This window comes from Pseudoliparis swirei, chromosome 15 (genome assembly GCF_029220125.1).
Source record: "Pseudoliparis swirei isolate HS2019 ecotype Mariana Trench chromosome 15, NWPU_hadal_v1, whole genome shotgun sequence".
NCBI lineage: Eukaryota > Metazoa > Chordata > Actinopteri > Perciformes > Liparidae > Pseudoliparis > Pseudoliparis swirei.
The window spans coordinates 728105-742888 of NC_079402.1; the positions used below are offsets into that span (position 1 = coordinate 728105).

The following is a 14784-nucleotide window of genomic DNA, read 5'->3' on the forward strand; positions in this document are numbered from 1 at the left end:
GGTCCCTGGTTACCCTGTTGGTCGTGTAAGGGCCTCACCAGGTGCTGGTCCCTGGTTACCCTGTTGGTCGTGTAACTGCCTCACCAGGTGCTGGTCCCTGGTTACCCTGTTGGTCGTGTAAGGGCCTCACCAGGTGCTGGTCCCTGGTTACCCTGTTGGTCGTGTAAGGGCCTCACCAGGTGGTGCTGGTCCCTGGTTACCCTGTTGGTCGTGTAAGGGCCTCACCAGGTGCTGGTCCCTGGTTACCCTGTTGGTCGTGTAAGGGCCTCACCAGGTGCTGGTCCCTGGTTACCCTGTTGGTCGTGTAAGGGCCTCACCAGGTGGTGCTGGTCCCTGGTCACCTTGTTGGTGGTGTAACTGCCTCACCAGGTGCTGGTCCCTGGTTACCCTGTTGGTCGTGTAAGGGCCTCACCAGGTGCTGGTCCCTGGTTACCCTGTTGGTCGTGTAAGGGCCTCACCAGGTGCTGGTCCCTGGTTACCCTGTTGGTCGTGTAAGGGCCTCACCAGGTGCTGGTCCCTGGTTACCCTGTTGGTCGTGTAAGGGCCTCACCAGGTGCTGGTCCCTGGTTACCCTGTTGGTCGTGTAAGGGCCTCACCAGGTGCAGGTCCCTGGTTACCCTGTTGGTCGTGTAAGGGCCTCACCAGGTGCTGGTCCCTGGTTACCCTGTTGGTCGTGTAAGGGCCTCACCAGGTGGTGCTGGTCCCTGGTCACCTTGTTGGTGGTGTAAGAGCCTCACCAGGTGGTGCTCGTCCCTGGTCACCTTGTTGGTGGTGTAAGAGCCTCACCAGGTGGTGCTGGTCCCTGGTCACCTTGTTGGTGGTGTAAGAGCCTCACCAGGTGGTGATGGGGTCCCTGGTCACGTTGTTGGTGGTGTAAGATCCTCACCAGGTGGTGCTGGTCCCTGGTCAAGGTGCTGGTCCCTGTTGGTGGTCTCACCAGGTGGTGCTGGTCCCTGGTCACCTTGTTGGTGGTGTAAGATCCTCACCAGGTGGTGCTGGTCCCTGGTCACCTTGTTGGTGGTGTAAGAGCCTCACCAGGTGGTGCTGGTCCCTGGTCATGGTGCTGGTCCCCGGCTTGTTGGTGGTGTAAGATCCTCACCAGGTGGTGCTGGTCCCTGGTCACCTTGTTGGTGGTGTAAGAGCCTCACCAGGTGGTGCTGGTCCCTGGTCACCTTGTTGGTGGTGTAAGAGCCTCACCAGGTGGTGCTGGTCCCTGGTCACCTTGTTGGTGGTGTAAGGGCCTCACCAGTTGGTGCTGGTCCCTGGTCACCTTGTTGGTGGTGTAAGGGCCTCACCAGGTGGTGCTGGTCCCAGAAGCTGCAGAGTATCCTTTGACTCCATGTTGAACCTCCTCAGCCTGCAGAGGTAGGATAGCCCGGTCAGGCTGTGGAAGGTGCCCAGCCACACAGTCTAGGGTCTGACCCTCAGACAGCACAGTACCCAACCCCAGAGGCTGGTCTTGAGCCTTAGGTATCGGAGCTTGGTGCAGAGCTTGGAGGCTCCTTGTGTGCATTCATTCTTCTGAACGACCGGCACACATCTGCCCTGCATGTTAGTCAAGAAGCCAAGGAGTTGCCCTCAAGCACTGGAAGTGTTTACCTCCAGATGGAGGGGTTCCTGGTGTCTGATCCAAATCTCCAGTTGTAGTTGCCAGTCTGTGTCAAGTGGAACTGAAATATGATCTGATTTGGGAAGGCCTTGTGTCCTTCTCTGGAATAAGTGTCAACGTGGTCAAGTTGATACCACTATGAGTCGGGCAGCTGATGTGTTGGTGATCTCTCAGCAGAGCTAGACACCAGTGGTGTATTTAAAGTCTCTGGCCACATTGAGTGCAGCCTCGGGGTGGGGGGGCTCAGTCCTGCCCATGTGACTGTATCCGAGAGCTTCAAGACGACAGTCGGTTGTACTGTCGTCTCCTCGTTGAACTGCATGCAGCGTCCTTCCTGTCCACTCGGTGGCTTCCTGCTGGCTCTACTCTTTCCTCCTGAACTCTTCTCTGGCCCAACACAATCTCCTGACAACCCAACACATGTTCTGCTCGCTGATGTCTAGCAAAACACTTTTTACACCAGAGGCATGTAGTGGCCAGTACATATTTGGTTTGTTATCCTTTTGATATCACTCGTCCCATCCAGATACTTCATCAGCCTTCTGAACAAGTGAGCTAGATTCATGTGTTGAACAAGACTTTGCCTTTGGCCTTCAGTCTCCTTGTCCTTTATTTCCAATCTTTCCTGTCCTTCTGTGCCCTTGTCTGTGCAGGTGACCTCTATTCTGTAATGTCCACGCTGCTAGGCCAGAGCCAGGATGTAGCTCCTGTTCATAAGTACAACCCAAGCCAGACGCAGAGAGCCCAGGCTGAGTTGGTGGCTCAGATTGATAGCTTAATACAAAAGAAAGACCTGGGCTTCCCCAGACTAGCCTTCCAGACCAGGGTGGGTCATGTTTTGGTGAGGGACAGAGTCCACAAATTCCATCAGCTTGAGGCCACAACCAAGTCGCCGAGAAGCAAGCTGCTAGCTGAAGGTGGGTCCTGGATGTGTACAACATCCTCTTTGTTTTCTTTCTGTGTTCCTGTATTCTCAAACTGTAACACATTACATATGTTGTAGCCCAGTCCCCACATCACCCCTCTGGAGAGTTATTGTGCTATGGAACTACTTGAAGATTCAAGTATAGAAGTTCACATCTGCCTCTGGTCCTCATCCCTTTGCCTGCCCATGGATACGTTCCTCAGACCCTTTGATTCATTCACTGCCTCATGACATCGATGTTTGTTCTGGCTTCAGTGCTGAGTGGAGTTGTTTTAGAAAGAAGCGACGCTTAGCTTCCCACTAAACGCAGCATGTGCATCCTTGAGGTCCATCGTGTTGATTTCCTTCCACATGTTTAAAGATTGAAGTGTTGCTCTGAACATTTCAGAGGGAACTCTCCAGCCGCTGTCAAGTGATTTTAAACTGGCAGCGAGGGAGCATTTTGGATATGACGGGACCAGTGAGCATGTGACCCACACATGAATTACACTGTTCCACCAGCAGTGGGATGAGCCATACGGAGGTTCAATTTAGTGGTTTTGTTGGTTTTAGTTGTCAAGTTCCGTCAGTAAACATGTGTTTTGGACAAAAGTAAACTAACGTTATCGTAATTGGTTCAAATGTAATTTTTGTAAAATGTAGCTTTGTTGAGAAAGTTGAATAGATCCAGTAAATTAAAGGAGATGGTTTCACAGCAACATAAATACTTAATGTCTTCAATGTCCTATGAATGTACCTTCAGTAGGGGAGCAAACTTCCAGGAACAATTCAATTCAGTTGATTTTGTATAGCCCAATATCACACATTACGAATTTGCCTCGGGGGGTTCTGTACACACAGACATCCCTGACCTTTGACCTCACATCAGATCAGGAACAGAAACAACCCTTTCAAGGGCCACGGCAGGAGGCATCAGACCCACCAGGTCCAATGGACCCTCTGAGACCTGAAGTCACAAGGACTCAGGAGAGGAAACAGAGTTAGTAATGTGTGATGGAGAGATGAAGATTCATCCATAAGGAGAGAGGTGCTCAGTGCATCCTAAACGTCCATAAGGAGAGAGGAGAGGAGAGAGGAGCTCAGTGTATCCTAAACGTCCATAAGGAGAGAGGAGAGGAGAGAGGAGCTCAGTGTATCCAAAGCGTCCATAAGGAGAGGAGAGAGGGCTCAGTGTATCCTCGCGTCCATAAGGAGAGAGGAGAGAGGAACTCAGTGTATCCTAAGCGTCCATAAGGAGAGAGGAGAGGAGCTCAGTGTATCCTAAACGTCCATAAGGAGAGAGGAGAGAGGAGCAGTGTATCCTAAGCGTCCATAAGGAGAGAGGAGAGAGAAGAGCTCAGTGTATCCCAAACATTACATAAGGAGAGGAGAGAGAGCTCAGTGTATCCTAAGGCGTCCATAAGGAGAGAGGAGAGGAGGAGCTCATTGTATCCTAAGCGTCCATAAGGAGAGGGCTCAGTGTATCCTAGCGTCCATAAGGAGAGAGGAGAGAGGAGCTCAGTGTATCCTAAGCGTCCATAAGGAGAGAGGAGAGTAGAGAGGAGCTTAGTGTATCCTAAACGTACATAAGGAGAGAGGAGCTCAGTGTATCCTAAGCGTCCATAAGGAGAGAGGAGAGAGAGGGCTCAGTGTATCCTAAGCTCCAGAAGGGAGAGAGAGGAGAGGAGAGAGGAGCACAGTGTATCCTAAGCGTCCAGAAGGAGAGGAGGAGAGAGAGAGGGCTCCGTGTATCCTAAGCGTCCAGAAGGAGAGAGGGCTCAGTGTCCTAAGCGTCCGCATAAGGAGAGGAGCTCAGTGTATCCTAAGCGTCCATAAGGAGAGAGGAGAGGAGAGAGGAGCTCAGTGTATCCTAAGCGTCCATCAGAGAGAGGAGAGAGGCCCATCAAGAGAGAGGAGAGAGGAGCTCAGTGTATCCTAAGCGTCCATGAGGAGAGAAGGAGAGGAGAGAGGAGCTCAGTGTATCCTAAGCGTCCATAAGGAGAGAGGAGAGAGGAGCTCAGTGTGTCCTAAGCGTCCATAAGGAGAGAGGAGAGAGGAGCTCAGTGTATCCTAGCGTCCATAAGGAGAGAGGAGAGAGGCTCAGTGTATCCTCCTAAGCGTCCATAAGGAGAGAGTAAGCTCATAAGGAGAGGAGAGAGGAGCTCAGTGTATCCTAAGCGTCCATAAGGAGAGGAGAGAGGCTCAGTGTATCCTAAGCGTGCACTAAGGAGAGAGGAGGGAGGAGCTCAGTGTATCCTAAGCGTACATAAGGAGAGAGGAGAGGAGGGCTCAGTGTATCCTAAGTCCATAAGGAGAGAGGAGAGGGCTCATTGTATCCTAAGCGTCCATAAGGAGAGAGGAGAGAGAGCTCAGTGTATCCTAAGCGTCCATAAGGAGAGGAGAGAGAAGAGTGTATCCTAAGCGTCCATAAGGAGAGAGGAGAGAGGAGCTCAGTGTATCCTAAACGTCCATGAGGAGAGAGGAGAGAGGAGCTCAGTGTATCCTAAGCGTCCATGAGAGGAGAGGAGAGCTCAGTGTGTCCTAAGCGTCCATAAGGAGAGAGGAGAGAGGAGCTCAGTGTATCCTAAGCGTCCATAAGGAGAGAGAGGAGAGAGGAGCTCAGTGTGGCCTAAGGGTCCATAAGTAGAGAGGAGAGGAGCTCAGTGTATCCTAAGCGTCCATAAGGAGAGAGAGCCCAGTGTATCCTAAGCGTCCATAAGGAGAGAGGAGAGGAGCTCAGTGTATCCTAAGCGTCCATAAGGAGAGAGAGGAGAGAGCTCAGTGTATCCTAAGCGTCCATAAGGAGAGAGGAGAGAGGAGCTCAGTGTATCCTAGCGTCCATAAGGAGAGAGGAGAGAGGAGCTCAGTGTATCCTAAACGTCCATAAGGAGAGAGGAGGAGCTCAGTATCCTAAGCGTCCATAAGGAGAGGAGAGAGGAACTCAGTGTATCCTAAACGTCCATAAGGAGAGGAGAGGAGCTCAGTGTATCCAATCCTAAGCGTCCATAAGGAGAGGAGAGGAGCTCAGTGTCTCCCAAGCGTCCATAAGAGAGGAGGCTCAGTGGCCCATAAGGAGAGGAGCTCAGTGTCTCCTAAGCTAAGGAGAGAGGAGAGAGGAGCTCAGTGTGTCCTAGCGTCCATAAGGAGAGAGGAGCTCAGGTGTCCTAAGGCTCCAGGGAGAGAGATCCTAGGAGAGAGGAGCTCAGTGTATCCTAAGGCCCATCAGGAGAGAGCAGTGTATCTAAGCGTCCATAAGGAGAGGGCTCAGGAGCCCCATAAGGAGAGAGGAGAGAGGCTCAGTGTATCCTAGCGTCCATCAGGAGAGAGGAGGGCTCAGTGTATCCTAAGCGTCCATAAGGAGAGAGAGAGGAGAGAGCTCAGTGTATCCTAAGCGTCCATAAGGAGAGAGGAGAGGGCTCAGTGTATCCTAAGCGTCCATAAGGAGAGAGGAGAAGAGAGAGAGCTCAGTGTATCCTAAGCGTCCATAAGGAGAGGAGAGAGGAGCTCAGTGTATCCTAAGCGTCCATAAGGAGAGAGGAGAGAGGAACTCAGTGTATCCTAAACGTCCATAAGGAGAGAGGAGAGAGGAGCTCAGTGTATCCTAAGCGTCCATAAGGAGAGAGGAGAGAGGAGCTCAGTGTATCCTAAGCGTCCATAAGGAGAGAGGAGGGAGGAGCTCAGTGTCTCCTAAGCGTCCCCCTCAGCCTCTCAGCCTCTATCAGCATCTCCAGGTCTCACAGAGGTATCCCACCATGAGAGGAGAGTGTTCCTCCAGGAGAGGAGGAGAAGGTGTATCCTGCGTTCATCAAAGAGGAGGAGCTTGAGACATGAAGGCACTGGCTCCTCCTACTTTAGACTCTAGGGACTACAAGTATGCCCATGTCTAGTGAGGCAGCTCTCTAGTGGGGTAACATGGTACTACAAGCTCTCTAGTGGGGTAACATGGTACTACAAGCTCTCTAGTGGGGTAACATGGTACTACAAGCTCTCTAGTGGGGTAACATGGCACTACAAGCCCTCTAGTAACATGGTACTACAAGCTCTCTGGTGGGGTAACATACTACAAGCTCTCTAGTGGGGTAATATGGTACTACAAGCTCTCTAGTGGGGTAACATGGTACTACAAGCTCTCTAGTGGGGTAATATGGTACTACAAGCTCTCTAGTGGGGTAACATGGTACTACAAGCCCTCTAGTGGGGTAACATGGTACTAAGCTCTCTAGTGGGGTAACATGGTACCACAAGCTCTCTAGTGGGGTAACATGGTACTACAAGCTCTCTAGTGGGGTAACATGGTACTACAAGCTCTCTAGTGGGGTAACATGGTACTACAAGCTCTCTAGTGGGGTAACATGGTACCACAAGCTCTCTAGTGGGGTAACATGGTACTACAAGCTCTCTAGTGGGGTAACATGGTACTACAAGCTCTCTAGTGGGGTAACATGGTACTACAAGCTCTCTAGTGGGGTAACATGGTACTACAAGCTCTCTAGTGGGGTAACATGGTACTACAAGCTCTCTAGTGGGGTAACATGGTACTACAAGCTCTCTAGTGGGGTAACATGGTACTACAAGCTCTCTAGTGGGGTAACATGGTACTACAAGCTCTAGTGGGGTAACATGGTACTACAAGCTCTCTAGTGGGGTAACATGGTACTACAAGCTCTCTAGTGGGGTAACATGGTACTACAAGCTCTCTAGTGGGGTAACATGGTACTACAAGCTCTCTAGTGGGGTAACATGGTACTACAAGCTCTCTAGTGGGGTAACATGGTACTACAAGCTCTCTAGTGGGGTAACATGGTACTACAAGCTCTCTAGTGGGGTAACATGGTACTACAAGCTCTCTAGTGGGGTAACATGGTACTACAAGCTCTCTAGTGGGGTAACATGGTACTACAAGCTCTCTAGTGGGGTAACATGGTACTACAAGCTCTCTAGTGGGGTAACATGGTACTACAAGCTCTCTAGTGGGGTAACATGGTACTACAAGCTCTCTAGTGGGGTAACATGGTACTACAAGCTCTCTAGTGGGGTAACATGGTACTACAAGCTCTCTAGTGGGGTAACATGGTACTACAAGCTCTCTAGTGGGGTAACATGGTACTACAAGCACTCTAGTGGGTAATATGGTACTACAAGCTCTCTAGTGGGGTAACATGGTACTACAAGCTCTCTAGTGGGTAACATGGTACTACAAGCTCTCTAGTGGGGTAACATGGTACTACAAGCTCTCTAGTGAGGTAACATGGTACTACAAGCTCTCTAGTGGGGTAACATGGTACTACAAGCTCTCTAGTGGGGTAACATGGTACTACAAGCTCTCTGGTGGGGTAACATGGTACTACAAGCTCTCTAGTGGGGTAACATGGTACTACAAGCTCTCTAGTGGGGTAACATGGTACTACAAGCTCTCTAGTGGGGTAACATGGTACTACAAGCTCTCTAGTGGGGTAACATGGTACTACAAGCTCTCTAGTGGGGTAACATGGTACTACAAGCTCTCTAGTGGGGTAACATGGTACTACAAGCTCTCTAGTGGGGTAACATGGTACTACAAGCTCTCTAGTGGGGTAACATGGTACCACAAGCTCTCTAGTGGGGTAACATGGTACTACAAGCTCTCTAGTGGGGTAACATGGTACTACAAGCTCTCTAGTGGGTAACATGGTACTACAAGCTCTCTAGTGGGGTAACATGGTACTACAAGCTCTCTAGTGAGGTAACATGGTACTACAAGCTCTCTAGTGGGGTAACATGGTACTACAAGCTCTCTAGTGGGGTAACATGGTACTACAAGCTCTCTAGTGGGGTAACATGGTACTACAAGCTCTCTAGTGGGGTAACATGGTACTACAAGCTCTCTAGTGGGGTAACATGGTACTACAAGCTCTCTGGTGGGGTAACATGGTACTACAAGCTCTCTAGTGGGGTAACATGGTACTACAAGCTCTCTAGTGGGGTAACATGGTACTACAAGCTCTCTAGTGGGGTAACATGGTACTACAAGCTCTCTAGTGGGGTAACATGGTACTACAAGCTCTCTAGTGGGGTAACATGGTACTACAAGCTCTCTAGTGGGGTAACATGGTACTACAAGCTCTCTAGTGGGGTAACATGGTACTACAAGCTCTCTAGTGGGGTAACATGGTACTACAAGCTCTCTAGTGGGTAACATGGTACTACAAGCTCTCTAGTGGGGTAACATGGTACTACAAGCTCTCTAGTGGGGTAACATGGTACTACAAGCTCTCTAGTGGGGTAACATGGTACTACAAGCTCTCTGGTGGGGTAACATGGTACTACAAGCTCTCTAGTGGGGTAACATGGTACTACAAGCTCTCTAGTGGGGTAACAAGCTCTCTAGTGGGGTAACATGGTACTACAAGCTCTCTAGTGGGGTAACATGGTACTACAAGCTCTCTAGTGGGGTAACATGGTACTACAAGCTCTCTAGTGGGGTAACAAGCTCTCTAGTGGGGTAATATGGTACTACAAGCTCTCTAGTGGGGTAACATGGTACTACAAGCTCTCTAGTGGGGTAACATGGTACTACAAGCTCTCTAGTGGGGTAACATGGTACTACAAGCTCTCTAGTGGGGTAACATGGTACTACAAGCTCTCTAGTGGGGTAACATGGTACTACAAGCTCTCTAGTGGGGTAACATGGTACTACAAGCTCTCTAGTGGGTAACATGGTACTACAAGCTCTCTAGTGGGGTAACATGGTACTACAAGCTCTCTAGTGGGGTAACATGGTACTACAAGCTCTCTAGTGCTAAGCTCTCTAGTGGGGTACTACAAGCTCTCTAGTGGGGTAACATGGTACTACAAGCTCTCTAGTGGGGTAACATGGTACTACAAGCTCTCTAGTGGGGTAACATGGTACTACAAGCTCTCTAGTGGGGTAACATGGTACTACAAGCTCTCTAGTGGGGTAACATGGTACTACAAGCTCTCTAGTGGGGTAACATGGTACTACAAGCTCTCTGGTGGGGTAACATGGTACTACAAGCTCTCTAGTGGGGTAACATGGTACTACAAGCTCTCTAGTGGGGTAACATGGTACTACAAGCTCTCTAGTGGGGTAACATGGTACTACAAGCTCTCTAGTGGGGTAACATGGTACTACAAGCTCTCTAGTGGGGTAACATGGTACTACAAGCTCTCTAGTGGGGTAACATGGTACTACAAGCTCTCTGAGTGGGGTAACATGGTACTACAAGCTCTCTAGTGGGGTAACATGGTACTACAAGCTCTCTAGTGGGGTAACATGGTACTACAAGCTCTCTAGTGGGGTAACATGGTACTACAAGCTCTCTGGTGGGGTAACATGGTACTACAAGCTCTCTAGTGGGGTAACATGGTACTACAAGCTCTCTAGTGGGGTAACATGGTACTACAAGCTCTCTAGTGGGGTAACATGGTACTACAAGCTCTCTAGTGGGGTAACATGGTACTACAAGCTCTCTAGTGGGGTAACATGGTACTACAAGCTCTCTGGTGGGGTAACATGTTACTACAAGCTCTCTAGTGGGGTAACATGGTACTACAAGCTCTCTAGTGGGGTAACATGGTACTACAAGCTCTCTAGTGGGGTAACTGTGGTACTACAAGCTCTCTAGTGGGGTAACATATTTACTACAAGCTCTCTAGTGGGGTAACATGGTACTACAAGCTCTCTAGTGGGGTAACATGGTACTACAAGCTCTCTAGTGGGGTAACATGGTACTACAAGCTCTCTAGTGGGGTAACATGTTTTCTAAGCTCTCTGAGTGGGGTGTGTGGTAGTACAAGCTCTCTAGTGGTGCAACATGGTACTACAAGCTCTCTAGTGAGCTAACTTGCTACTACATGCTCTCTAGTGGTGTAATAACATGGTACCAAGCTCTCTAGTGGGGTAACATGGTACTACAAGCTCTCTAGTGAGGTAACATGGTACTACAAGCTCTCTAGTGGGGTAATATGGTACTACAAGCTCTCTAGTGGGGTAACATGGTTCTACAAGCTCTCTAGTGGGGTAACATGGTACTACAAGCTCTCTAGTGGGGTAACATGGTACTACAAGCTCTCTAGTGAGGTAACATGGTACTACAAGCTCTCTAGTGGGGTAACATGGTACTACAAGCTCTCTAGTGGGGTAACATGGTACTACAAGCTCTCTAGTGGGGTAACATGGTACTACAAGCTCTCTAGTGGGGTAACATGGTACTACAAGCTCTCTAGTGGGTAACATGGTACTACAAGCTCTCTAGTGGGGTAACATGGTACTACAAGCTCTCTAGTGGGGTAACATGGTACTACAAGCTCTCTAGTGGGGTAACATGGTACTACAAGCTCTCTAGTGGGGTAACATGGTACTACAAGCTCTCTAGTGGGGTAACATGGTACTACAAGCTCTCTAGTGGGTAACATGGTACTACAAGCTCTCTAGTGGGGTAACATGGTACTACAAGCTCTCTAGTGGGGTAACATGGTACTACAAGCTCTCTAGTGGGGTAACATGGTACTACAAGCTCTCTAGTGGGGTAACATGGTACTACAAGCTCTCTAGTGGGTAACATGGTACTACAAGCTCTCTAGTGGGGTAACATGGTACTACAAGCTCTCTAGTGGGGTAACATGGTACTACAAGCTCTCTAGTGGGGTAACATGGTACTACAAGCTCTCTAGTGGGGTAACATGGTACTACAAGCTCTCTAGTGGGGTAACATGGTACTACAAGCTCTCTAGTGGGGTAACATGGTACTACAAGCTCTCTAGTGGGGTAACATGGTACTACAAGCTCTCTAGTGGGGTAACATGGTACTACAAGCTCTCTAGTGGGGTAACATGGTACTACAAGCTCTCTAGTGGGGTAACATGGTACTACAAGCTCTCTAGTGAGGTAACATGGTACTACAAGCTCTCTAGTGGGGTAACATGGTACTACAAGCTCTCTAGTGGGGTAACATGGTACTACAAGCTCTCTAGTGGGGTAACATGGTACTCAAGCTCTCTAGTGGGGTAACATGGTACTACAAGCTCTCTAGTGGGGTAACATGGTACTACAAGCTCTCTAGTGGGGTAACATGGTACTACAAGCTCTCTAGTGGGGTAACATGGTACTACAAGCTCTCTAGTGGGGTAACATGGTACTACAAGCTCTCTAGTGGGTAACATGGTACTACAAGCTCTCTAGTGGGGTAACATGGTACTACAAGCTCTCTAGTGGGGTAACATGGTACTACAAGCTCTCTAGTGGGGTAACATGGTACTACAAGCTCTCTAGTGGGGTAACATGGTACTACAAGCTCTCTAGTGGGGTAACATGTTACTACAAGCTCTCTAGTGGGGTAACATGGTACTACAAGCTCTCTAGTGGGGTAACATGGTACTACAAGCTCTCTAGTGGGGTAACATGTTACTACAAGCTCTCTAGTGGGGTAACATGGTACTACAAGCCCTCTAGTGGGGTAACATGGTACTACAAGCTCTCTAGTGGGGTAACATGGTACTACAAGCTCTCTAGTGGGGTAACATGTTACTACAAGCTCTCTAGTGGGGCAACATGGTACTACAAGCTCTCTAGTGGGGTAACATGGTACTACAAGCTCTCTAGTGGGGTAACATGGTACTACAAGCTCTCTAGTGGGGTAACATGGTACTACAAGCTCTCTAGTGGGTAACATGGTACTACAAGCTCTCTAGTGGGGTGATATGGTACTACAAGCTCTCTAGTGGGGTAACATGGTACTACAAGCTCTCTAGTGGGGTAATATGGCACTACAAGCTCTCTAGTGGGGTAACATGGTACTACAAGCTCTCTAGTGGGGTAATATGGTACTACAAGCTCTCTAGTGGGTAATATGGTACTACAAGCTCTCTAGTGGGGTAACATGGTACTACAAGCTCTCTAGTGGGGTAATATGGTACTACAAGCTCTCTAGTGGGGTAACATGGTACTACAAGCTCTCTAGTGGGGTAATATGGTACTACAAGCTCTCTAGTGGTGTAACATGGTACTACAAGCTCTCTAGTGGACTAACATGGTATTACAAGCTCTCTAGTGGGGTAACATGGTACTACAAGCTCTCTAGTGGGGTAACATGGTACTACAAGCTCTCTAGTGGGGTAACATGGTACTACAAGCTCTCTAGTCTGGTAATATGGTTCTACAAGCTCTCTAGTGGGGTAACATGGTACTACAAGCTCTCTAGTGGGGTAATATGGTACTACAAGCTCTCTAGTGGTGTAACATGGTACTACAAGCTCTCTAGTGGGGTAACATGGTACTACAAGCTCTCTAGTGGGGTAACATGGTACTACAAGCTTATTAGAGCATCCTGATAATAAGGAGTAGATGAATCAAAGAGTCCTTGAGATGTTCTTCACGTGGACTTAAAGGTCAAGTCCTGATCCAGTAGAACAGAGGTCCTCTGCAGGGTGTTGGTGCCAGGGCGATGTGGTCTACATAAACCACTTCACCTGACCTCTGACCTCTGAGCTGCTCAGTCAATAACTTCAGTTTGTCAGTTTAACATCAGGAAGTTTCAGCTCCTCATGTTTTATGTCTTTAAGACATCTTGAAGTGAGCTGGTTGGACTCCTCTGGTTGGATCAGAGATATAATTGAGTATCAGCTGCATAACAATTAAAGTGTATGCAGTGTTTCCTGATGACATCATCATCACAGCTGCCAATCTCATGCCTGTTGATTGCTGCTTGCAGCTTTAATGACCTGTGTGTTCATAGACACAGATCACACACATGGAAGGCGGTATGTATCCAGTCCGGTTGTCTCGAGGTGGAGGTCCCACAGACCTCCCCGATGGCCTCTTCCAGTCATCATACGGCTCTCTGACCACTTCCATTGTTGTACTCTGAGTGGCGTGGGACACGAGCTGCAGCCTGAACACCTGTCCAAGAGACGCACAGCGGGGCCTGGGGGCTCACAGCCTGTTGGGATCGAGAGCGTTTACACCAGCAGCACATACATCAACACTGAACCAGAAGAATTGTGCAATTGCAATACTTAAAAGTTTGAATACCTATGAATCAGCAGCAGAGGCCTGATGGGAGATGAGCCCAGAGCGGGTTTCATTATTTCACTGAACAGTTGAATGTGGAAAACTGTATTCTGACAATGTTTTAAAATGTGTTCAAACAGAGTGTGTGTGTGTGTGTGTGTGTGTGTGTGTGTGTGTGTGTGTGTGTGTGTGTGTGTGTGTGTGTGTGTGTGTGTGTGTGTGTGTGTGTGTGTGTGTGTGTGTGTGTGTGTGTGTGTGTGTGTGTGTGTGTGTGTGTGTGTGTGTGTGTGTGTGTAGACTACCACCTGGAGCAGGTGTCCTCGTGGCCCCACAGCTCCCTCCAGCTGGGTCAGGTCTCTGGTCTGGCCCTGGACTCAGAAGGTAACCTGGTCATCTTCCACAGAGGAGACCACCACTGGGGCCCAGGGTGAGTGACATCACTGATGACATCACTGTCATGCAGCGTGAGGGGCAGCTGCTGGGTCTGAGGAACATGAGTTCAACATTCAATTCAATTCAATTCAGTTTATTTGTATAGCCCAATTTCACAAATTACAAATTTGTCTCGGAGTGCTTTACAATCTGTACACAGACATCCCTGCCCCAAAACCTCACATCGGACCAGGAAAAACTCCCAAATAACCCTTCAGGGGGAAAAAAAGGGAAGAAACCTTCAGGAGAGCAACAGAGGAGGATCCCTCTCCAGGATGGACAGAACAATAGATGTAATGTGTACAGAAGGACAGATTTAGAGTTAAAATACATTCAATGAATATGACAGAGTGTATGAATAGTTCATAGTAGGCATATTCCACGATGGAGACCTCCACGATCCATCAGGCAGATGGCGGTGGGGAGGAGGAGTGGGCGGAGTCTCAACAGGACAGTGGCGTAGTCATGAGCAGGAATTCCACGACCCAGACGATCCATCAGGCAGATAGGATCTATGCCGTCTCATAGGGTCCGATGACCCCATGAGACGTAAAGTCAAAGGACTTCCGGGAGAAAGCAGAGTTAGTAGCGTGTGATTGAGAGATGAAAATTCATCCTTAAGGAGAGAAAAAGAGGAGATAGGTACTCAGTGCATCCTAAAAGCGTCCCCGGCAGCTATAAGCCTATAGCAGCATATCAAGGGGCGGACCAGGTGAACCTGATTCAGCCCTAACTATAAGCTCTGTCAAAGAGGAAGGTCTTCAGTCTACTCTTAAACGAGGTGACTGTGTCTGCCTCCGGACTGAAATTGGAAGCTGGTTCCATAAAACA

General features: G+C 49.0%; 1 protein-coding gene across 1 annotated transcript in view; it reads left to right on the forward strand.

The window, feature by feature from the left end:
• The first annotated feature begins 2243 nt into the window (after positions 1 to 2243).
• The window catches only part of pam (peptidylglycine alpha-amidating monooxygenase), a 24735-nt gene continuing 12194 nt past the window's right edge, over positions 2244 to 14784 (forward strand). The window contains exons 1-2 of the mRNA XM_056432924.1: positions 2244 to 2526; positions 13819 to 13948. Coding sequence (XP_056288899.1) covers positions 2280 to 2526; positions 13819 to 13948 — 377 coding nt within the window. The 5' untranslated portion in view covers positions 2244 to 2279. The remainder of the gene's footprint in view (positions 2527 to 13818; positions 13949 to 14784) is intronic.